Below are 26,605 nucleotides of genomic sequence, written 5' to 3' on the forward strand. Positions count from 1 at the left end.
CCAAGCGTGAGAACCCAGCCGATATTTCCTCACCTTTAAAATCAACCCGTAATGACGATAGAATAGGCCTGCCTATGGAAATATCTCCACAATGACATGCACACACATATGCACACATGCACGCACACTCACAATCTCAAATACACACGTATAAGGATGCATGCATAAACACAATAACAAATATACGGAAACAAAAGACAAAAACGCACACACACACACACACAAATATGCACAGACCTACACACACAGTGAAGAGTCTTTGCTAGTTAGCCCGATAAGCGGTTTCTGAGATAGGAAATCAGCCTAATGAGAGCGTAATAGTCAATGATAGATGGGTTAGGGCAGACAATCACTGCCCCATAAGCATGCAACTCAGCCCAAAGTGTATGCTCATGTATGCCTGTGTGTGTGTGTGTGTGTGTGTGTGTGTGTGTGTGTGTGTGTGTGTGTGTGTTTGTGTCCAGGTCCTGAGAGGCCAGAAGGTGCATGGAAAACTACTCGTCAGGGTCTTGGTTGCAGTCTGATGAAGTTATTCACATGTAGGAAAAAAATGTCTCTCAAGTTTAATATAGTGACTATTTTTTGTTGTCTCGTAAAGCTCCAGTAAATGTGACAGGCCATATTTTTAGTATTGTGAATCTACAGAATGATTTGAATAACTTGATCTATAATTTTGACACTATGTGTATCACATGTAGCTGTTACCAGTTTCTGGTTCATGCTTGTCATTCTGTGGGTCTATCATAGACTGTATATAAAGATGGACAATGCCTCTACACTGCCTAACCCTAACCCACAATAACTAATTAAAAACAAACTTACCAGAAAAATTAAGTGTTGTAAGAACAACTTAAAATGACCAAAAACATCTTTAAGAAAAAAAATATTTAACATGGGCTTTATAGTTTGATCCGTGTCTCTTTTTCATGAACATGGAGGAGGCAGGGTTTATGACCTTCATTGCAGCCAGCCACCAGGGGGCGATCAAGACACCTTGGCTTCAGATTTGGGGAGCAGTCCTGTCGTCCACCTTTATTTACAGTCTATAGGGTTTATTGTATTGTACAGTTAGACTGTTAAGTCAAATGCAGTCTCTGCATCTCAAAACAGATTTGAAACACTTAAATGAGTATGACCGCAAATTACCCATAATGCCACGGCAACATCTGGAGTTTGTGCAGTCATTAACAGAAGTGATTGGTAAATGAAGCTTCCAATCAGCACTAGTGAGAGTGGAGGGATCCACTGGTTCTTTGTGTGCTCCACCACAAATAAGAGCGTCCATGATAAAGTGAAGATACTTGTTGAGCCTAAATGTCTGAATTATAATGTGTACCTGCTGAATGTTAAAACTGAACATAGGCTTTTTCAATCCATCCATCCCCTTTTGATCTGTACTCACCAGGAGGGGTCCAGGCTAGGGAGATGTTGTGGGGGCCTGACACTGTCACATTGTGGGGGATTGGAATCCCAGTGGGGCACGTAGCTGGAGTTTGAATCACATATTTGTCACTCACACCGGTCCCACCCCCTGTACTGGCCTCCAGCTCATACACATACCTGAAGAGATGGAAGGGTAAAGGGGTAAAGAAGCAAAGAGATTGTAAAAGAGTGGTTTTGTTGATGATGAAGTGAGAGGAATAGTCTTAGGTAACTCAGATAACCACTCGTTAAACCTGTGGCGAGTAGAAAAAAGCATTGCAGAATGAAAACATCAAACCTTATGGGGTATATGACAGCAGACGTCAGATTCCACTTCTGTCAGACAGGACAGAATCTGAGGCTGCAGTTGACACAGGGTCATGAAATCTGCACAGACGAAGACTGGAGAAACATGGCCTGGTCTGATGAATCTGGATTTCTACTGAGGGACTCACGGTCAGAGCCTGGCACTAACAGCATGGATCTATGGACCACGCCTGCTTTGTGTCAACAGCCCACGCATGGCGGTGGTGGTGATGGTGTAATGGTGTGGGGAATGTTCTCTTGGCATACTTTGAGCCCCTTAACACCAATCAATCATGGTCTGAAATCTACAGCCTACTTCCTTATCTTTTAACAGTTTCTTCATCATCATGTCACAAAGTTATAATCATCTCAAACTGTTTCCTGAACATGACAATTAAACTCTATTTGGATCATTTTGTATTTGGCCTGGACCACCACATAGTGCACTGACTGCAGTTGCAGGTTGTTCTTTGCTATGGACCTTTCATTATTAATGAGTTAGTTGAACGATCCGTGGCAATACCTAAAAACAAACTTTGACTTATAAGCTTCAGTGTTGTGATTCACAGAAAGTTCGGATAAATATTAATAATAAAAAAAAATCCAAAAGAATATCGAGAAAGAACTCTAGACACACAACTGTAAATAGACGAACAAAAATAAATCAGTGTCCCCTGCAAACTTCAGGAAGGTGTGTCCATACGGCTTTGTGTTTGTGTCCGTGTGTGCGTGTGTGTGGGGGGGTGCGTGCGCTGATACAGTGACTACACTTGAGGCCCAATCTTTTCCTTCTCAATCATACACCTTTCTCTCTCTCTCTTTCATTTGTCTTGTTGCCTCTCTTGATCCACTCTGTACCTCAGCTGCCCATGACATCATAAGATAGATTTCCCTTTTAAGAGCGCGTGGCTGGCTGGTGCTAAAGCTTACATTAGCTTTGTAAGTGGGCCACCATTGAACATTAAAAGCCTTTAATTTGCTATAAACTCCGGCACACATGCATTAATAGGCAGCAGCGTTGGGTTATTGTTCCTGCGCCTGGTGTTTTAAACAGGAGGCCATTAGCACATCTGCACTGGGTTAGAATGCAGTCAAGAAAAGGTGTTAAAACTATTCATACAGTATGTTACTCTCTCTCTCTCTCACACTTACACACACACACACACAAACATAAATAAATGCACCTCACTGAGAGACCAACTGAGAGATAGAAGGAAAGAGAGATAGTGATAGAGATCATGACAGGAAGAGAGCGACGCAGTGAGAGACTGGAGTGTGATGGAGGGTGAGAATTTTATCATGGCATAAGGTTTCAGTGGGAGAATGAATTTGAACACTTCATCACTCCAAGATATTTACTTCAATGTAAACACCGCCTTGGGATATCAAAAGTAAAATACTGTGTGTGTGCGAGGTAGGTAATTGATGAGTGGGGCATTTGCATCTGTTTGACTGTGTGTGTGTGTGTGTGTGTGTGTGTGTGTGTGTGCGTGTGTGTGTGTGTCCTGCGGGGCCAGCCAGAGGGAATAGGTTAATTCTCTCGTCATCTTAGACACTTCCTGGGCTGCCGAAGCAAAGTGACAGCTAATCAACATTGTCATAAATAATCAATGGCCACTTTGAGCAGTCTCACGCACAGACACATGCACACACACAAAGAGGCATGCATGGGAACACACACACAGGAAAGCCAAGACACACACACAAGTGTGCCTGGATAATGGGGCCGGTGCTCCCTGTGTAATTCTTGGTGCAGGACTAAATTGGGAAAAGAAGGGAAGGAGGAAGGAGTGAGGTAAGAGAGAGAGAGAGAGAGAGAGAGAGAGAGAGAGAGAGAGAGAGAGAGAGAGAGAGAGAGAGAGAGAGGGGAAAAAAGTGAATAGGGAGCGAGACAAGTGATGAGAAGCGAAGGGTCGGGACAGAAATGCCTTCTGGCAGACTATCTGGAATTAGGGAAAATTAAACGTCACACACACATACAGTCCTATCTTCCTCCTCCCTTCCTTTCTCTTTCTCTTTCACACAGACCGAGGAGATTGGAGTACTGCAGGGTGTTATCCCGAGAATTCTATTTGGGGTAAAGAGAAATTGTCTCGGGAGAGAGAGAGGGCAGCGGAGGGGGAGAGGGCTGAGGAAAGAGAGAGAGAGAAAGACAGAAGAGGAGGAAAGGTGAAGAGACAGAGGGTGTCATTTTACACCCCCATAATTAAAACAGAAAATCCATCTTAGGAAAAAAGACACGGATTAGTAAAGGTTAAATGAAAACAAACAGATAAATAAAATCTACGCTCCAGTGCTGTCTGTAAGCAAAAAGCCAGATCTGATTTGTGATTTTAATGCATGTGCGTGTGTGTGGTAATGTTTGCGTCTGTCATTGCCATGTCAAATATTTGCTCATTAAATGACACAAACAGACATATACAGAGTGCAGTCCTGAGAGAGAGAGACAATAGGAGAGCTTTCAAAACAGGGTGACCCTGATATAAACACACACAAACACCATGTGCAGGCACAAATGCGAACAAATTAGGAATTAAAGGAATGATTAATTACGAAGCTACAAGTGAAGTGTGTTTATGCATGTGCGGCTTCTACACACACTTCAGGACATGTTTGCATTCACGTATGTGTGTGTGTGTGTGTGTGTAAAAAGCGTGGGAGTGCATGATGTCCACCTGCGGTTTGGCAGGAGTCCAGCGTCAGTGTAATTCTGGTCACGGTGGTCTCCAGTAAAAATAGTATGACCGTCTCTCTTAAGTCTGAACTGGGAGATATGTCCATTAGGCTGCGACGGTTGATCCCAGTACAGCTCCACTGTAGACGTGTTCATTATCAAGTGTCTGGGCCTCGACCAAACACCTAGAGAAGCAAAGACGGGAAGAAGAGAAGGGCATGAGCAATATGACTTTAATTACATATTAAATAATTATAATTATATTATTACTACATTCTTCTTATATAATGTACATTCTTGTTTTGTATTTTATACGATTTGGTATATGGCATAAGTTCTTTCCTCTAATCAATCAAATTCTTATTATGACTTCTATTATAACCGTGAACTGTGAATGTATTTTTCTTTGCTGGTACCAAAGTGTTCAACAGCACATCTAGAGTATTTTTCATTACTTATCGAGTATTTTTATTGTGCCTTGTGACCTAGATCCCATATATGTATTATTATAACAAAGCAGATTATTAAATCAGTCAGCCAACACTTAATTTTCACTGTGACTAGAATAAACCAAAAGCACAGGAGAAGAAATATTAAACAATTTAAATTATTTGGACACAAAAGACTTTAATTTAATGCATTTTAATTATTTACTGTTTACCAACAGAGAAACACAAATATGTAGCAAATATGTTAATTTGAATGGCACAAACAGATATATTTGAGATAAAATGATGTGGTGGCATTGTGGCTGACATTGAGACACAAGGATAAGGGTGGGGAGTGAGGAGAGGAGGTGCTTAAAGAATAAGAAAAATAAAAGGCCCACAATAAATAGAGTGAGAGACAAAAGATCCAATAGTAAGGAGCACAAAGGGAAAGAATGAGATATTTAAATGGAAAAAGAAACAGCAAAAATACTGACACAGAAGAGGAGAGATAAATGTGCAATAGGAGAAACAATATGTAAAAGAAGCCGAGTGAGGAAGATGGGAAAAATAAGAAAACTAATGTGGAAGGAAAAGATCAGAACAGTGGAGTGAGACAAGATAGAAGGCAAAGTCAGGGAGAGAGAGAGAGAAGTGGATGAAAAGAGGAAAAACTATCATGATTGTGGTTTTTCAATAAATAAAAATCCATAAAGCAATTTTAGTCCGGAAAAACAAAACAAGGCTTAATTCCACTGCCAACAGTGAGGAAGAGGAGAGACAGAGCGAGAAAGGTGAAGTGTAGGGCGATATGGTAAAGGGAGACCGAAGAAGGACATAAGAGGGGGAGGATTCAAAAAAGGAGAACAGCGGGAGAGGAGAAGAGAAGTGAGAAAAGTGGACAGGAAGAGGAAAACAGCTAAAAGAAGAAATCTAAGAAAATTTAATTTTTTTTTTTATAAAAAACACGATGTGAAAGTGGTAATATTGATTTGGATGTGTGATCTATTTAATGATCCAATTACATATTTAGAAAAAAGTTTTTAAAGGAACATATATATATATATATATATTTAAAAAAGAATGTGCATGTGTGCCTGCGTGCGTATACCAGCAGGCGAGGCTTGCAGCGTGCGTCCTGTGGAAGGTGAGCTGCTGCCACATCCGACAGCTGTGCAGGCGACCAGGACAAAACTGTAGTCTGTGTATGGCAGCAAACCTGTGGCACACACATGTGTATTAATATAGACTACAAAAATCACACAAGAATCAATAATCAATTAACCACACACAACTATACAGTTTCCATGAAATGAAATTGACGGAGGGATGTATACTGTTTACAGACAAAGTGGAAGAAAAGATAAACTGAAATAAAAGATAGAGAGAGGGAGAGGGAAAGAGAGAGAGAGAGAGAGAGAGAGATGGAGGGAAAACCTTCCCAGCCCGTATCAATCGCTCGCTTCCTGACGGCTTTCTTTCTTTCTCTCTCTCTGTATCACTCTCCCTCCCTCTGTTCTTTCCACACTCTCTCAACGGATGGATCCATATCTGTCGGTGTTAAATTATGCATGCCATAACTCAATAATGAAACAACGTAAAGATGGGCAGCCGCGGAACTGACATGGGATAGGACCGGTCCAACGCTGTAATGTCATCAGCTTTTGATCTATGATAATTATGATACCTTGGTATGCGTTTAGGCTACAGCGTCCAGACATGATTTATTTATAGGCACCTGCTATGAGTCTAAAATAAATCACATAGGGACTGAATGGTGTTTTAACTGCAACCACAGGAACTCTGATTTGGGTGTGATATTGCATGTATTATATTAAGATTTAAATACTGAAAGCTGCTCAAATATTCTACATATTCTAACTTAAGTTAGAACCAGTTTCTGGCTTTTCCCTTCACATATGCTTCCAGCCTGGCTCCTAATGTAAAGTGGATGGATGAGGATGACTGGGTGGATGCAAATCCTTAATGCTGTTGTGGGGGTTGACTGGATATTTTATGGTCATTCACTTAGCTGACAAGCTACAACAGCTTACAAATCAAATTCAAAGGAAAATGAAGGGAGAGAAACGCCTATTTCAAAAAGGATGAGTGCAAAAACTGTCTTTGGCACTGCATAATACAATGTGTGGAATTCTTTATTCCTGCTTTTTCTGCACTATTTTAGGTTAGGGAATACATATTTTATATCATTAAGGATTTCTGATGGATTATATAGAATTTTTGAAATATCTACTAAAGGCTTAAAAATTCTTACTTAAAAGCTATTTTCAAATAAAAGAAATGTGGCTCTACCTTTGTTTGTTTAGTAACAAACCACATGATACCAGGAAAGGATTAGATAAAAGTACAGCAACTATAATTTAGAGGTAAAAAATGACCACAATTAAAAAAACATTTAAATATGCCATATTTTGCCAATAATATAAATGATCTATTTGTATTTCCTGCTGTGTGTATTTGGAGTTTGAAAGACAGACAGGGACACCTACTGTGTGTCTCAGCTGCTGTGGCTTAGACACGTCACTACCCATCCTGTGTTGACGGCAGAGACCATACACCCACATGCACGAACACATGCACAGTCATGTACTCACACACACAGACACACACCCTTGACCATTGACCAAAAAAAAACTTTTTCTTTCTTTGAATACAAATGTATCAATTTTTTTTGTGATATTTTGTCATTAAATGAAGACAAACTATCTCCATTTAACTGCCTTTAGTCTGAACTTGTCTCAAAAGGTGACAGACTCACACACAGGCACCACTAATGCACAGTGGAGTGTTTCAACATGGCTTCCTCACGTCTCTTTCTACTGCTTTGCCTGCTTAACATGCCTTGCAGCCTGCCATGCTTAACCCAACCCCTGATCAATGTGCATGTGTGTGTGTGTGTGCAAATGTTCCGACAATGTTGCCCTGTGTTCGGGTTAAATAAAGAAAATCTGCCAGCCATACGAAAGTACTAGTGTGGAAGCGTAAGGCTCTGTTACACTATTTAACTGTGCAACTAAGCGTGTGTATATGCATGTGTGCACTCTAGCAGAGTAAATGATATCTACACTGCAGCTGATGTCATTTGTTGCAACACTGAATAAAGCACTTACCCTTCAGTACATTTTCAGACAGACAGACATTATGTCCCTATGAGACTCAGAGTTGGGCCGACATAATATTTTGACCCCAGACCGCTAGTAGACAACTTTATGGCGAAAAGAAGACATGAAGCAATGGCTTCGGAACTGATTAAAATGTGACCATAAACAAAATAACCAAAAACTCTCCTATATTAATTGCAGCTAGAATTTAGTTCGGGAAGTGCAGCTGACTGATCAAAGGACATGCTTGTAAAAGTTGATTTATCTGTTCTACCTTTAATGAAATGAGCAGAGAGTCAGAGAGTCTTACTGATCCCCAAAAATAACTGAAGTATCTGCTGATTCTCCAACCACTCCATGTCATACCATCCTAAATGTGATTTAAACAAAGCACTGAATTGTACTTATCATCTAATACATATGCAGATGATGCAAACTCACACACAAACACCTCTGAAGTGTTTTAGATATGTTTGACACTCCACCTGAAGAGGGCAGTGTTGTTCTGCTGGAGAAACACCACCAAGACGACAATGGAGTGTGTGTGTGTGTGTTTGTGTTTGTGCGTACGTGAACGTTGAATGAAAGAAACCGTAAGTGTGTGTGTGTGTGCACATTCCCAAATGTGCATGTAACCATTAATACCATGCATGTGTTGTTATTTGCTTTATTACTGAGAGACAGAGGAAGCTTCGATCATTTTAACAGTGATCACCGGGAGGTGAAATACCAGTGTAGGGAGTTCTGATGTGAGCAGCCAGTGGCTCACCAGCACGGAGTAAAACCAGGCTGTAAGTGTCATTGTAAGAGCCGGACCCAGTGGAGGTTGGTCAGTGATTGTGTATAAGACAGAGAGAGAAGCAGAAACCTTGGCGGACAGAGAGTCAAAAGTTGGTGCTTACATTTAAGTAAAGAGTCAAAGTTTCCAAACAAAAAACAAGAGACTTTTTGTGGACTTCATTATCTCAACAGTATGTAAGTGTGTGTGTGTGTGTGTGTGTGTGTAAGAGAGTGTGTTGCTGCGAGGCAGTAAAAATAACTGATTTGAAACAGTATTTTATTGACAGTTTGCTGAGTCCTGTGTGCATTAGAGAATATGATCGGATGGTGGGCACAGGCCACAGTGCCATTCCAGTTAGCTGATACACACACAGATAGAGAAGGAGAGGGAGAGAAAGAGAGACAGAGAGAGAGAAAGAGAGAGAGAAAGCGATTAAAGGAATGAGGTGCAAGAGAATAAGAGTAGAGAGAGAGAGAGAGAGAGAATGTGAGGTCAGCTGAGAAAGACATGAAAGAGGGTGAGAGAGAATGAGAAGAAACAATGGAGTACAAGATAGAGCGATCAGACATTCTGTTGAAGAAAGAAAAGAAGAAGAGACAATAACAAAAACTTCTTAAATTGCTTGATAAACTGAAAGAACAGGCGCATCAGGAACAAGCAAGAAAATGAAAGAAATTAAACTCAGAAAGAGGGAGAGCGAAAGAGAGTTAGGCAAGAGCTTTGATAACACCTCCTCTAAATAATTAAGAGTTTGACTTCCTGTCTGTGGCTCACTAATGCAGAGACCGTCTGGAATGGAACAATGAGATCAGGTTCTCACGCACACACTCACGCACGCACGCACACATGCACGCAAACATGCACTCACACATTGACGCACAAACACGCACAGGCACACACACACGTATAATATATTAGATTGTACAAACAGATAAAGTCATATAGCAAATATAATATGAACGTGTCTCTATACTTTTGGGGTTGAGATGCAGAGCTCAAATTATTATTTCAACTATGTTGAATCATTTAATAATCTATTACTAAAATAAATTTTTTGAATCTACATTTTTCAAATGAAAAGAAAATTCAGTACTATATTAATCCCATTAGGATTTTCAGAGGAAAATATTTTGTCTTAAATTAAATATGAAAATATGTACAGTATTTATTTCTGTTTGTTTTTGTCTCTTTCATCCGTTGACCCTGAGAAAAATCATCCACCACTATCTTGTTCTCTGACTACATCTCTGTCCGTTCCTTCATGAAGACAACAGAGGTGAAACAGAGCTGGGGCCTGAACAGGAGAAAGAGTTTTGACAGAATCGACACAGCTGAGTAAAATGAACCAACGTATTTCAAAAAAACATGGAAGTTACAAGTTACAGAGTGCGATTGTTAACTGGGTAGAACTCCTTGTGTAGCACTGACACTTTTGACAGATTCAGAACCGATACATGATAAGAAAGGTTGTTTTTCATATCACCTCTCCTCCTTTCCCCGTGTCTACATGCCTGCACCTATACCATGGACCAATCAGAGCACGGACTGTGGGGGAAAGGCATTAATAAATAAAAGAACATACTCTATTCCCTGCTGTTCTGCATTAATAATGAGCCTACAAAAGACCAATTAAACACATGATTAATGCCATAATCTATATAATTGCAGGCAATAATTCATTGTGAGCTAATGATAGCAATACTTAATATCGATTCACATGGGGTGTCTTTGTACAGAAGTGCTTAATTCTTTCAGTGAAGTGTCTCTGTTCACAAATTTGAAAACCTACATTAATAAGAGTCTATTTCTTGCTTCTCCTGAGGCCAAATGTTGATAAACAGGTTATAAAAAGAAGCAACAACATTTTTTAAAATATTTTTAGATCCTGACATCATGGAGGCACCAGCTTAATCAGTTAGAAGCAGCGACCATATTCAATGCTTATTAAAGCTGCTCCAAGCTGAAATTTGGGAACTATACCTCCAATATAAAGCAACAGGTCCACTGAGTTAAATGCATTGTTTTACTTCCTCTGTTTCATAATTGAGAATAATAAGACTGACTTGTTTATAACGAGTGATACACATGAATGGATAAAAGTTGTCTTGATACATGTTTCTTTGGCCCTACGGATACGCCATTCATAACATCACACAACATAACACTGTGATTCACTCTTAGATCGACATTTTGTGGCTAAAAGAAAAAAAAGCACATTACTCTAGTTCCTGTGTATGAGTGACTGAGTGTGTGTGTGAGCTCGTTGAGTGTCGGTCTCTGAAAGTGGCGAGATCCATCGCACAGATGCCGAGAAGATGAATAATGGCGTATTAAACATTAAGGATGAGGGTGTAGCGCTGCAATTATTCCGGTTCATATTTCACTGAAAACACTTAGTTACATCCATCCACCTTTTCATCTGTCCCACTCCTTCCTCCCTTTCTCCTTCACTCCTCAAAATATGTCAGCAATGCATCTTTCACTCCTTCAGTTTGTCAAAGTTTTTTTTTGGGTGACTCCTTATATAATTTTTGTGAAATTGCTTTCCCTCCGCCCACCTCTATTCCTGTTTTTACCGAACAGTTTGTGTATTTCAACAGCTGTGATTTATTGGTGGATATTCATTACAGTAACACTGAATAAGAACAACATAGAAGAACACTTGAGTTCACATATGTACTCTCTGACTGTATGGTCCTGCATGGGGATGTGTGGGTTAATGAGTAAAAGACAGACATAAGATAAGAAAACTACATAATTCTGAAATAAAATATATATACATATATATATAAATAGGTAGAGCACATACCTACAACAAGGCCCAATAGTCCATTAAAATTCAATCAAGCAACAATGAACTTAAAGCCTGTTAGTCAACATATACTGAATTAATGCTGAATCTGTTTGAATAACCTGCATTTTAAGTTGATTTCTCATCCTTTATCACAGTGAAACAGGGAGAGAGAGAGAGAGAGAGAGAGAGAGTCTGAGTGTGGTTTTGGCTGAATACGCAGGGTTCTCCAGTGTCTCACTGGGGTACAGGGGAATTTCACACACGCATGCTGGTTGCTTACACTGGCACATGGGGCTGGTACAGTATTACAGCACATTACCATCTCTATTTGGCATTGTTTGCTTTGCCTCATGCCTACACATACAAACCCATGTGCTTGTGTGCACACAACTCCTGACCATGCAAGCCAACCACAGGCACCATGGGAATAGTCTATTGGCTACTGGCAAAGCCGATGCCTGGTCCGAGTCCAAGACCGAGCAGAGAGGAGGTGTGAAGGCTCCAATAAGTCTCCCCTTCAAAAGATGTCACCACTTATTGTTCCGTGTGGAAATGTGATATTTCTTAAGTTGACTGTTCTTGTCCTAAACAACAGTCTGATCTGACTTGTGTGATCACATTATGTCATAATATATTCTGCTGTTACTTCTCTGCTGTGTCTAATCTGCTCTGGTCTTGTACAGATGAGTAACATTTGTGTACCGGAGCTTCATGCAGATGTTTGTGTCTGGATGTGCTTGTGTGTGTGTTTGTGTGTGCCCCCCCACTGATGGCAGAGGGCCAGCCACACTGCTCCTCCTCAGGGCTGATAAAACTACACTCACAAATCACCCGGTCCCGACACCATGTTTGTGTGCAGATCTACATTATATTAACTCCACACAACACTTGTGTTTGTGCCCCTGCTTTACTTCTGAGTGTTTTACAAGAGCGCTGGGACACAAACTGCTTTTGTTGTGCTGTTTGTTTACTCACGTTTGTGCTTTCTCAAGTCTGTATGTATGTGTGCACCTCGGTGTGCATGTGGGTGTGTTTGTGTCTGTGTGAGGGGTTGGACCAGAGAGAGTACAACGGGAAACTGGTGTCAACTCAGTCATTAGATGGCTTCCACAGACAAGCATACATAAATAAATACATGACAAAGGCATAGAGAGAAAGGGGAGGGCTGGACAGGCAAGGAGAGAGGAAGAGGAGGATAGGTAGAGTTGTGTAGGAGAGGAGAAGATGATGGGTAGCAGGAGGGAAAAGGTGAGGAGGTGAAAGGAAGGGGGAAAAAGTGGGAAGGAAAGGAAGAGACCAAAAGGTGAAGAGAAGTATCAAAGAAGGAGGACAGGAAAGAAAGAAAGAAAAAGAAGGGTGATAATGGAGAATAGGAGAGAAATAAGATGAAGGCAAGGAAAGGAAATGATGATGAGGATAGCAAAGCAGAGGATAGAGAGGAAGAAACAGGGAGAGAAAAGTATGCAGATGGATACAACAAGTATCTTACCAGTCACAGTGTAATTTCTGGGTTGATCTGTTTGTGTAACTATGGTTCCAACATGCGTCTGGTTCAGATGGTACCGTTGTATGACTCCATTGGGACGAGGAGGTTCAGACCAGCTCACATGGAGAGAGGACGGACTTACAGCTGTTACCACCGGAGGCGGTACGCCCTCTGGGACCCCCTGGACTGTGACTGCCACCACCTTAACACACACAGACACACATGTCATTGACAACTCACACAAACAGATACAAACAGAGGGAAACACATGCACAAAATCCAAAATATAACACATTTTACAGAATGTAAAAGAGGCTGATAACAGATGGATTTCTGCTGCGTCATTTATGAAAGTAATTAACTCAATCACAACCTAATAAAAAGCTGCATCCAGATTCAGGGCTCCTCTTTCTAAGGTAATAAAAACATTGTTGACAGCAGAAGACATTTTCTCTGGTGCTGGTGTTATTAATTTCCAAAAACTTACGGCCCTGCTTTTGTATGCATCTGCCAACCTGTGCAGTTTCCAGGTTCCACTTTTTTTTTCCCGGATTCATTTGAGGTCACTTTGACTTCAACTGAAATCGAATCAGTTAATGTTTCCAAGAGTCCAAAGGATTACTGGTCAAAATTTGAAGAAACTTCCTAAAGGCAGACTTCAGGACGTCAAGAAAATTAACCAACCAAGTCTTATTAGTTAATCCATGAGTCAGCTGAACATTCGCTCCAAATTTGAGAGAAATCTCTTGCGTTCTTAAAGTCCTTCCTTAACTACAACTGAACATTTGTACCAACGTTTTAAGTGTTCTTGAGATATTATAGTCACTTGAATGGGATGGACGGACAGATGTGTATATATACATGGTATATGTATATTTACGGACATAAATATAACGCCTCCTGAAACATAGAAACAGAAAAGTAGAATGTGGACAGCAAAATAGATTCATCCGACCATATCGAGGAGGAATTCATATATAGCATAGACTAGAATGGCACTGAGTGGAGCATATACCTCCACCCAGGCCCAACAATCCCCTCAAATTCAATCAATCTACACCAAATTTCATGCAGTTATAAATGTCAGTTCCCTAACTGTACCTTCATTTTTCATCAAGATCCATGAAATATTCTCTGAGAAATCTGAATATGTCCACATTTTTTTCATAATCGTGTAAAGAAAGTGGAAAAATCCTGGATCTGCCCGTTTATGTGGATCCACGCTAAAAATGTATTGTGTTCTTTCTTTGCCCATGTTCCATCCTTCTAACTAGTGCGAATATGTGCAGGACTTTTAATAATAAACCTACAAAGTTATCAATGGTGAGGGACAAAAACAGAACAACCCCAGTGGGGGTAATAAACAATACTGCATTTTATTGAAGCATCATGAGATGTTCGTATTGGACCAGCATATGGATGTTCTATTATCTTCACCAAGAGCAGCATATCAGTGAAAGAACACTTTGTTGTTTCCAGTTTATCTCTGCAGAAAGCTATTCAATCACCCATTCTGGTGCAGGTATGGACCCCGCCTTAATGACAGACTCCATTGTTTGAGTGTTTCTGCTTGACAAAGGACTCTATTGAAAGCTGTTTCAGCAATGCAACCTGGAATAAACACTTTAATTATGACTGCTGTGTTGGTTCCACTCAGTAGTAATACCAGCTGCTACAAAAAGAAAAACATAACAAAACAACACAACATGTACCCCCACCCCTTATTCTCTTCTATGTTTAGATCATAATAAAAATACAGTTTTTTTCAAACAGGGTTTTGAGTGACCACCTCGTTGTAAATTCCTCGTGTCGTAGCTGTTGGCCGTCTGTGAACGCTGGGTGAATGTGGAGGCCACAGAATCACAGGGCAATCTGCTGCTAACGGGAACAGGGATATCCTGCCTTAATAGACTGTCACTAGCACTTCCCCCACCTGTCCGGCACAGTGCTATGCAATTAGAACACGGCTACTACAACTAAGTAGACACACACATACGTGCACACACAGGTATAAATGCACACAAACGTTAAGAGGTGGAAGAGAGGCAACAGCAAAGCAGGCAGGGAAGAGGAAGATAAGTAAGAAGCAGGAGAGTCGTAGTATCAGTGAGTGCTGTCACCTCGGATGTCTGTCAAGATTTTTGCTCAAATGTAAACAAAATAAAAGCCATAAACCACCTTTGTAAACGTATCTTTCAGCACTTTGGTGAACTTTAGTCTGACTTACAAGAAATAAGTGTTGATCAGCAAATCGATGCAGGGACATTATACTGAAATGTGAGTGCTAAGGAGAAAGAGGCACCCAGGTAATCTGGGTTCCCTTTACTGGCCCAAATTAGACATGTTAACATGGACACCAATATTCTGATATTCTGAAGACAAGAGAAGAAGAAGCTGCCATTTAAACAGCATTTTCTGATTACCTTCACTGGAATACATTAATGAAATTGCATTGTGGAATTTTTTGATCTTCGGGATTAAGGCTGCATGATATTAAGGTTGTTAAATATTGTGATGACGATATGACTTGCGATAGATAAACTTAAACAGTCCCTGGCTAAGGACACAGGGACCATAGATAGATCCACGGCCAGGAGCAGGCTCACAGCCCGGCCGAAGGGCCACCATGTCCGGGGCAGACACCATGGAGCCATGCACAGCTCCACTAAGTCCACCTGTTCATTTTCATACATTTTGAATCAGTTTTAGCAGCTCTGTCAGTTATGCTCTTCTCAGTGTCTTTATCATTCGCAATGTGCGCTGCACCAACTGCGTCAAACAAACCAGAGTACGCTGCCATCTCCTCCCACTCCATACATCTACGAAGTTTATAAAGTCTGTTGTTTTTACCCAGACTGAGCTTTTACAAGTGTCTGACACACTGTCTGTCTGTGTGTGTGTGTGTGTGTGTGTGTGTGTGTAATAGACAGAGAAAGAGCACGTTGGTATCGCGATGACGATAGATTTTCAATAAATCGTGCAGCTCAGAAAATATAAAACTACATAGTTGAAAACATGCCTCACTAGGACACTGTTCATCAAAGCTTACTAAAGGGGATAGAAATATGGAGGGAGAGAGGACAATGGGATTGTGAGAGAAACAGAAAAGAGAGAAGGGTGAATATTAGACACAAGATGATGATTGCTGTAAAAGAGAAGCTGTTGTTTGAACAATGGGATGGAGTGAGGATGAGAGAGGTTAGGAAAGAAAAGAGTGGAGAGTTTGGCGTTAAGATCAGAGGAATGACAGGACCCGAATAGCAGAAACAACAGGACAAAAGGATGTGAAGACCTGGAGGAGGACCAATCGCTGCTCCCTCCTCTCCAAGTGACCAACGGTATTAGATCAGTACCTTCTGTTGTCACAGCAGGTGTGTGTTTGTGTGTGTGTGCCTGTGTGTGTTTCTCTATGCCTGTGTGCGTGAGGTGGCTGATGCCAGGTAATTGCAGTGGTGTATTAGGTTAGCCCAAGTTATCCCATAATTGGGACTGTTTGGCCAATTTTCACTGGTGTACGAACTAATTCCAACTCACTCACTCCGTCCCACCCTTTGCTGGGAGTGTGTGTGCTTGTTTGGGTGAACGTATGTGTGAGACAGGGAGGCAGCGAGAGGGAACCTGGAGGACGAAGATTGAGCTTGTGGTGTAAGTGCTTATGGTGTTACGAGGATATGTGCTGGATACAGAGTTCTCCTTTTGGTCTGAATGGTCTTGTAGGCCTCAGTTACAAGTTTCCAGCCAGGCTGATTCCATAGACAATTTTTAATACAGAGTAAAATATGCCAAAAGTTGGATCTTCCTACAGAAGCCAAGTATAAGTTTCAAATCATGTTTGAGTCTGTAGTGGGTACGAATTTGTGCCTTAATTTTCTAACCATGATCTGATTATCTTTAGTCGCCTTTAACGTCTCTTCTCATGCAGGCAAAGTGCAAATACTTGGTAGCTTGATCCAGCCTTACATCTACATTGGATCTTGTGGCTGGACCTATTGGCTTGATAGGTAATTTCACCAGAATGCCATTTGTGCATAATCTAGGTATCGTCACTGCTTAGCAAGCTTCTGTAGAGTTGAAAAATGGTTATTACTTACCCTCCACACTATTCTGACACAAAGCGCTTTTAAGACGTCCTTGAATCCTATTGTATTTAGCCATGTGACACAGACTTATATATACACACTGTATCTGTATCTTTGCAGTTTCTGGCCAAACCTGAGCATTGCTTTTGCTCGGGTTTACCTACTTGGGAACTGGCTGCTTACAAATGGCAACCTAATTACAAGATGTTATTAATATTTGAGAATCTTTGACTCTGCCACACACATGTGAAGACGGTAAAGAAATATTCAAATCAATACACGCAACAGTGGATGCTTAAAGCAGCAACAGAATCACAAAGTACAAATATGAGGAAACTGAAAAAAATACCTAATATTAATAATAGAATATTTAGACACAATTTTCTTTCTTCCTGTATCTCTTTGATCATTGGTACTTCCTTAATTCAGTCATTCCTGTTTCATTCATGCCATCTTCCTCACCAGCTTTCATTCATTGTATAGTTTAATCTGTCATCAATTTACCTATAAACCCCTTTAACTAATTTAACCTACTATATCTGCATCTCACTCTATGATCCAGCAACCCCTCTAGTGACACATTTCACATTTAGAACCCCCCCCCACCCCTTTACGTAAGAATGTACTCATCAAAATAATGAGATGTTCAATTAGCTTTAAAAAAGAGCCAGAAAGACAGTTTTCAACGTGAGCTTTCATCACCTCTAAGCTGGAAAAATTAATTGTTGTGGTGATATCAGCTCGGCTCCAGCCAGAGAGATAGCAGGGGGAGTTCTGTGTGAAGCTATTATGGACACTATCACAAACATCAGGTAGGCTCAGCAAATCCAAAGCCTCGCATACAGGGGGAGAGCAGAAACAAGGCTACATAACAACTTGTTCAGACACGGGAACAGGACAGAGTGCACACAGCGTGGAAACATCACACACGGTAATTCTTAGCAACAAAGGTCAGTTTAGAATGTTGAAAATATCACTTGCACAACAACTGTGTGCCTGAATTAGGATGTAAACAGTGTTTGGAATTCAGCATCTGAGGCGACTTTTACGAGAGGGTAAAAGGGCATTTAGCTGAAAGGCCACTGGACAAAAGATGGATCAGAGCAGTGGCCGATGCTGCAAGGTTTCTGTCCTGAATTTACCCAGAGTGAGGTAAGAAGTTGCATCTTAGAGAAATGTCTCCTTGATAAGCGTAAAGGAAAACTTGTGTTTGCCCATTTGTATTAACACAGTTGTGAAGGAGAATCCCTGTTGAAACACTGTCTTTATTTCAAACAATTGGCTGGGATTTAAGGATATTTAATTTGTCTGATTTAAATCAATCTCCATTTGTCATCTGACAGATGCATGACACTTTAAGTTTCTTGCAGAATGAGATCTGGATACGTGGGAGAAAGAATATGTTGAGGTCCCTATACTGAAATTACAATCGAGCCAAAAGCAAGATATCAAGTTGAATTTAGATATTTAAAAAACTTGAAGACTGGACAAAAATCAAACCATACTTTAATCATAACAGTTGAAGAAAACACATCAAGTTCTTCAAATTCAAGTTATCGTGTTAGTATAACCTTCGACTTGAATAAACTGAAGTAATTTGCGTGTGACCAATATAAGAACTTTTTTAAATAGATTCAACAATTTTCTTTTTCAGTGGACTATTGAAGCTTTGTATTTGCTTTTCATTCTCAAAAATCCCAGCAACACCTGAAACTCACCTTGAAACCTCAGTGCTCCTGCCGACCACATACTTTAAATATAAAAACATAGGGTCGGGCCCATACACTGCAAATCAACTGATATTGTGATGTAATGAAGGAAATAGTGGCGACATAACAGCACTGACACAAACATACACACAAGTCTTACCTGTGTACTGTCAGTACAACCGGCCCGGTTACAGACCCTCAGCCGGTAGCCATATTCTTGGAAAGGCCCGATCCCACCAACATCAGTGAATCTGTTTTCATCTCCACGGTAACGTTCTTTTCCATCCCGCAGTATGACATAGTGGGTGATGACACCTGGTGAAATGGAAAAAGAGGAAACTTTGGAAAAAACTTGAAAAACATTATACATTTTTCTCAATATTTCAAAGATCTTACCGTTAATTATTGACCTCTGCTGAAGTTATTGAAACAGAAATGCATCTACATTGAATTCATTAGCAATTCTTTATTACTTGTGTAACATCCAAACACATACACACCATTAGGCCTGGCAGGTGCTTGCCAATCCAACTGGATGATGTCATCTCTTTCACCAGGGCAGCTCCAGCGGGGCGGTACCACTCCCCACGGTTTGTCCTCACTAGTTGTCACTGTCGTTGCATCACTAGAGCCTCGTCCAAAGCTGTTCCAGCCCCACACTCTATACTCATAGGTGGTGAAGGGCTCCAGGTTAGAGTCTGTTTAGTAAAGTAAAGTCAAACAGAGGAACAGTTGTGAACAACAAAGGAGAATAAAGCTTAATGAAATAAATACAAGATGATAATAATATGTCAGTGAGGTTGTTGATGGTTATGTCAGTTACAAACACTCCCAACACCATCTGATTGTGTGTGATTAATCCTGTAAGTGTCTGGAGCTGACGATTACTGAGCATTACGGAGGATTGTATGATATGTGTCATGTAAGGTAGTATGGACCATGTAGGACATGAAACGTCCCTCACAGGAAAGAGGGTCCCACTCCGGCCTCTACGATCGTACACAAAACATATGCACTGTCACTGGTGTGTAGTTGTAGATGTTGGCCTGGGACTAAAACAATCTGTAAGGTTGTTACAGCCATTCTGGCGAGGTATACCTACAGGAGCATATATACCTACAGATGCACATGCACATTTACTTTTAGGAGTGTTCGGGGACTCCTGCTGTAAATGACACCAGGTTTTAACCATCAGTCTGGGACTCTTCTATTTACTACTGTGATAACTGATGCAGCAAAACACACACAGTGACACACACAATGGCACACACATGTAAATTAAGCACTTAATGTGTTTGCATGCTTCCATCCTTAAAACGTGTCTGTTAAGGTCTGATTCCAAAGATTCATCAGATGTGTGTGAACAATTCATTGCACATGTGGTGGTGCTATTCGTGTTTCAGATACCTTAGGTTTTTTCCCCCTAGATAAGTATAGCATGATATCATGAGTGTGTGTGTCTGTGGGAAGGTCTGTCTGAATGTGTGTGTGCATGAGAAACATCTGGTGTATGGTGGGTGGCGACAGCTTTATGTGCTTCTGCCCAGATGGTTTCACAGCATCGCCTAGAAACTCTTATCCTAACTGCACCATACCCCCCCCAATACACACACACAGCAAAGGCTGCACAGAAAGAGGAACCCTTGAATAGTAAGTAAAAACATATAATTATAAATGCACAACCACCCATGCGCACACATGACATCCACAATCACTATTAGTCTTGATTAAACAGATAAAACTACTCAGATAAATGTGGGGACAGAGTACAGAAATCGGATGCATGCCTACAAACACCAACACACACACACACACATGCACACACACTTCTACTCCCTTTGGGCTGATTTAGAGTAGAGAATGTTGAAATGGCATTAAAGCACCAATCTCTAAGTTTTAATGATACACTGGTGTACAGCATAGAGATAGTTACCTTGTTACAGCTATTAATGTACACTGCAACAGCTGCCTTTGTGTGTGTGTGTGTGTGTGTGAGAGAGAGTGTGAGAGTGTGTGGAAGGGCATCTGTCCCTAAAGCCCCTTGATTGCAACGTCTGACACATTTAGAGTAAATGCAGAATTGGTTTCTGCATTCCTATGAGCGGTGTGTTACACAGATGGCTAAATTCTCAAGTCAAAGGTCAAGAGGCGGGGAAGCAAATACACACAGTGTGGAAACTAAAATACATCCAGAGAGACACATGCAGACACACAGTATGTCGGAGTATATCAAACATCCAGGATAAAGCAGTCATTTTGTCCTGTAAAATTACAGCTTTATCCTGGATCCTTTGATTGTAATTTTAAAAGAATGAAGTCGTCATTTTAAGATAATAAAGTCTTCATTATTACGAGATTTAAGTCATAAAATTACAAGATCAAAGTAGTAGTTTTAGACAAGGTGTAATTTCAGTCTGTTGCCTGTTTTAAATAAGAAATGTGCAGCATTTTGTTACTGTAAAGGCTTCATAAATAACAAAACCTTTCTTAACTTAATAGTTCATATTTTCACATCAGCACCACATTATCATAATTATCAGGACTTAAAAAAGATAGTGTCTATTTCCCAGCAAGAACCACAAAGACCACCAAAGTAAAGTTACATCAGCTAACGATAATGTGGATAATACGATAAACTAAAATATTAATTTATTCACCTAATTCACTGCCTCTTTTCCCACTGAACACATATACCCAAAAACATACAACCAGGGGCGGACTGGGGGAAAAAAGTGGCCCGGGAGTTTCTGTCAGACCGGCCCACTCAATACACGGCGGTGCGCATGCGTATAACTGGGTGCCGCGTTGCGTGTATGTATGCAAATCCAAATTCTCTACACTTCGGCTGTGTAAGAACCAATTTAGAGGTGTTTATTAATAAGGTGGAGATCTTTTCTTACTTTGGACTTCCGAAGTCTGTAAAACACATATTAAAAGACACTTAAAAAAAAATCGAAAAATAGTCACCATGAGTGTGAAGACCGATTGCGAGTAGCAGTATAAAAGCAGTCAGTGCGAATAGATAGGTATAGCTCTTGGAGAAAATTACGCTTGTGCCGCTGTTTCAACCATTGTAGGGCTGATGCGATGATGGGCGTGGGCCGGTACATCATAGTGATGGGCCGTTGGATTTATATTTTCGGCCATCGGCCCACCGGGGATGTCCCCGGTATTCCCGATGGCCAGTCCGCCCCTGCATACAACACTCACACACCCACTTATTACCTGTATAGGTGTATCTGCTGGCATCTCCGCTGTACACCACTTCCTCATGTGATGGACACAGGCTCTCCTCATGTCCCTCATTCGCAGAGTGTGTGTGAGCGTACGTGTCGGCCATTTTGTGTGCGTTATGGCTTCTGTTTGTATCTGTGGACGGGCCTGCGGTGAGAGTCTCATGTGTGATGTTGACGAACGGCGAGTGTACTGTGGTGGACGAGTCTGGGTGTGTGTGCGCGGACAGGACCCATGTGCAGGCAGCCACGGATGGATCCAGGTCACAGGAGCCACAGTAAGCTGTAGACGCTGCGGCTACAGGACACAGAGAGCCCTGCGAACACTGGTGCTGGGCAGAGGATGAAGGGAAAGTTGGTACAAAACAGTTAGAGGAGCAAAAAAGTGCAGAAAATTTAACGATAGGATAAATAAAAAAAACCTCTTTCTCTTCAAATAGTTTCTAAAACTGCATTGTAGACACTATCAATCAGAGAATTGGACATCTTTTAAGTAAAACTGCGAAAATTCTTCACTTTCGCTCTGTTTCTAGCACACACACACACACACACACAAACTCATGTGAACATAAGCTACATGTGTGTGATCGTGTGTACGTGTGCCGTATGAATTGCCCTTAATGACATCATTAGAACTAATGAGAGTTCCTACCCTTTGTCCCGGTGTGTGTGCGTGCCGCTGTGCGTGTATGTGTGTACGCGTGTGCTTCTCTCATGCTGAACACACAAACACCACATGACCCCAATTGATAAATGGAGGATGGCCCAGTCCCCAACTCCTGATGTGACAACGTGTCTGAGATTCAGAGAGAAACGAACGAGAGACAGACAGTGGAAGAAATTCCACCCTTCACACAATCACTTGGTCTTTTTTATGTACGCTACTAACTTTGTGGGGCCCATATGAATTTAAATGAGCATTTATGAAACATTTTCTGTAAAAATCTAGGGTTTCTCATCTACTTATGGAATTTGTCCTCTGTAAAGAAAAAGGTTACAATTACAGGTCAAGCTTGCTTACACTATCCACCATAAAGTCATAACTTCAGCTTCAGTTGTCCACATACACAAGCGGCATTGAATGCAGTTCTTTCTGTGTACCTGTCACTCAGAATCTGTTGCCTGTGAGAGCAATATTTGTGCTCGTACAGCTCCACTACTGCTATGGATAGAATGAATTCTTTAGAAAAGGGTGCACAGAAAGTAAAACAAAATTCCTGGTTTATATTCAGATCATAATTTAAACTCAGTATAATTCAATTGACATTTTGCATGTACAAATGCTGGTTATTCTGTGTGTCCTGAGCAGGACACTGCACCAGAACCAAACGTCGGGCACGGCCACCGTCGAACGTGAGTGCTCAGTTACCAGTGGCGTTGCTTCCCGCCACTGGAGATGGATGTTGGTGAGTAAATCCTGATTCTGAACTTGTAACATTTCTGCTAGACTGGTACGTTAACAGCTGTTAATGCTGACATTGATCATGTTGTAAAAGCAAAAATAAATACAGCCCGTTAAGCAGATACACAACATTCTATATAGAAAGGATTTCACACTCTCACACACAAACTCACCTGTATTGACAAGCCGGGTGTGGGTCGATCGGCACACATGTGTCGTTGAGGGTCGTAGCCAATCCCGTTGCAGCATTCTTCTCCCTGATGTATGACCTCTGACCCACAGCACTGCAGTGTCACTGTAGCATTGCCAGCGGGGTGTATTGTGGGAAATCCGTCTCTGCCCACGCAGCAGAGAGAGATCGACGAGTTTATGTAATCCTGACCACAGCAGACAAAACCTGCAGACAAGAAACATATGTAACACATTATTGTTTTGTATGCATTTTTCATCTTACTGTGGCAGGAAATGATTTTTTAATGGAAGATCTTTCACTCTTCACTGCTGACATTTTTTATTCTTTTCCTCATCACCTCCACTTCTCTTCTTGTGCTTCTCCTCTCCGTACAGGGCATCTTTTAACACCACTCATCCGCCTCTTTCCTTGTCATCATCTTTCTGTTTTCTCCACCTCCCCCCTTCCTCAGTCCTTTCCCTTCACCTACTCTTGTTTTACACTCTTCTTCCCTCCACACTCCTGAAACCTTCAGTCAACGCTGGGCTGTTTTATCGCTCCTCTGTCAAACTCCCTGTCCCTCCTCTCTTCAATCTCTAGTTTCCTATCTGTGCAGAAAGAGTATTTAAGCTGCTCTGAATATTTGCGCGCATCGTCTCTTATCAACTCTCATATACATCCTCCGCTCCTCTCCCTCTTTTCCTCCTCTGTATGCATCTACCTATACAGCAGTGATATTTAGGCTATGCCGTCGGAGGAGTGCAGAGAGGAGGTGTGTTTTTCTGAGAGCTGCCATCTCTGACAGTGATAGGTGATGTCTGCCTGCCACCCCGTCACCTTCAGCAGCAAGGTGACATTTAAAATACATGCTATCTACTTCATTTGCCTGTAAATGTTCTGCAGGTGAATATCAAAATTCGAGCTGGTTTTACTACATTCTCCATCACTTCACTTTGCAGATTCACATAACTTGTGTCCCTTTGAATTAAAAGTGACAAATTAAAAGTGTCTTGTTGCCTATAGCTCTGAGGGAGATGGACTCATCCTTGGTGGAAAAAATAACGTTCAGGTTAAGGGAACATGTCAGAGGCTCTTCTTTAATCTGCTAAGAAATGACAGATTTACTCTGGCAGACAAGAGTTGGACCCATTCTTGTAAGACTAGGACTATATTTTTTACAAATTAAACTATAATTCACTCAACTACAAAGCTTCTTTTGAATTAAATATACATTTTAAAAGTATCATATTCCATTGTCAACATCCAGCATTTCAAATTACTTGAAAAAATACAAATAAAGTATTTCATTATTCTATCTGCTCTTTGTTCATTGTTGCCCTACACTGCAGTGATCCCCAACCACATACTTTAGTACTAATAACTAGATGAATTTGTTTTTACTTGCTTTACTCAAATCATGATCATCCTTAAATACGTTTAAATTGAGAACACATTTTCCAGACTAGCATAACATGACATTGTTGATTTAAAAATAATTTTATAAAAGCTGCTCAGTGTATTTTTGGGTGAAATGTAAACTGTCACTATAATTGACAAGCTATTCCTGATGAATCCCAAATCATTGTGACCTTGACCTTCAATCTAATTCCAAATAAACATTTGTACCGTGTTCTGATATATTTACTTCTCAAGGCAAAACATGTGCTTGTGAGGTCACAGCGACTTTGACCTTTGACCACCAAAATCGAATCAGTTTATCCTCGAGTACTCTTGTACCAAATTTGAAGAAATTCACTCACAGCATTCTTGAGATATAATCTTCACAAGAATGGGACAGATGGACGGACAAAATGTGAACATAATGCCCCCCTATCCTAGGCAGTGATGGAGAATTTATAAGATGGCATAAGCATTGTTTCACAGCTGTGATGTGCCCAGTTTATTCATATAGTTGCATCAGAGTTTTTTAAAGTTATTTTATATATATATCAAAAACAAAAGTGACACAAAAAATGTCCACATCTGAGTGTAAATCTATTTTCCACCAAACTATGAGTAAAGAGATGAAAGTCAACACTTCCTGCAGGACTTTGCTCCATAGTCTTCCTCTGTGATGATACAAATGTTAGACCACAAACAGGTTCACACTGGTCTTTGTGCTGAAGATGGTGAGTGAGCATGATGAGTTCTTTCCGGCGGCCCTCATTATAAACACAAGTGGAAGCGATCTTGTTGGTATGACGTCAGCACAGCTACGTTGAGGGAGAGGACTGTCTTGCTTTGGGCTTGCAATGGATAAGAGCTATAACATCGTCCTGCTATGACTCTGTGATACTGAGTCAGCTACCACCTGCTGTGAGGATGCATCGGGAATACAAATGAGCTCGGCATAGCATCCAAAAGATCACAACTGTAACGACAGAAGACGAACAAATCACTTTTTCTAATGAGAGAGAGGAACAGTACAAGATTCCACCCTCGAATAAAAAAAATAAAACAACGTCTTGGGTTTGTTTAGCTTGCAGTTAAAATAATCAAACTTTCATGAGGCGTTTAGAAAATGTATCCTAACGGTTGATGACACGCTGATCTGTGGCACTATCTACCCCCAGCTGTGGTGCCCATTTGATTTGACAGCAGACATTACACTAAGTCATTGCTTTGTATCACGGCCCCGGCCTTTAATGGGGCAGCAGCTAGTTGTGGAGTGATAAATAACTTATTGTTTAACGCCCTAATCAGCATTCACTCTCTGAGCACCAGAAACGCTGTTAATTTAAGCAATCATTTCACTTAAAGGCCAAAAGTGGAGAACGGCACATATTTTCTAGTATGCTGCGGCAGTGCATTATATCCTCACCGCATCCATCACAGGCACAATGTGACAGGGAAATGCATGTGTATGTGTGTGTGATTGTGTGACATAAAGGCAGTCTGACGGCTAGTAACTCACTTAGCAGCGGCAGCTGTTGCAGAGCGGGGGCTTGGTGGCCAATTCCCCCAGCGCCTTACTTCAGCTTCAATGACGCGCAAATA

At 41.0% G+C, this 26,605-nt stretch overlaps 1 protein-coding gene across 1 annotated transcript in view; it reads right to left on the minus strand.

Annotated features, from left to right (window-relative positions):
• Positions 1-26,605, minus strand: part of ush2a (Usher syndrome 2A (autosomal recessive, mild)) — a 187,758-nt gene that overhangs the window by 33,398 nt on the left and 127,755 nt on the right. Inside the window, exons 62-69 of the mRNA XM_062387555.1 lie at positions 23,610-23,833; positions 22,027-22,366; positions 19,302-19,499; positions 18,962-19,116; positions 13,017-13,215; positions 5,942-6,049; positions 4,404-4,587; positions 1,403-1,560 (exon numbers count right to left, since the gene is read on the minus strand). Coding sequence (XP_062243539.1) covers positions 1,403-1,560; positions 4,404-4,587; positions 5,942-6,049; positions 13,017-13,215; positions 18,962-19,116; positions 19,302-19,499; positions 22,027-22,366; positions 23,610-23,833 — 1,566 coding nt within the window. The remainder of the gene's footprint in view (positions 1-1,402; positions 1,561-4,403; positions 4,588-5,941; positions 6,050-13,016; positions 13,216-18,961; positions 19,117-19,301; positions 19,500-22,026; positions 22,367-23,609; positions 23,834-26,605) is intronic.

This window comes from Platichthys flesus, chromosome 1 (assembly GCF_949316205.1).
Source record: "Platichthys flesus chromosome 1, fPlaFle2.1, whole genome shotgun sequence".
NCBI lineage: Eukaryota > Metazoa > Chordata > Actinopteri > Pleuronectiformes > Pleuronectidae > Platichthys > Platichthys flesus.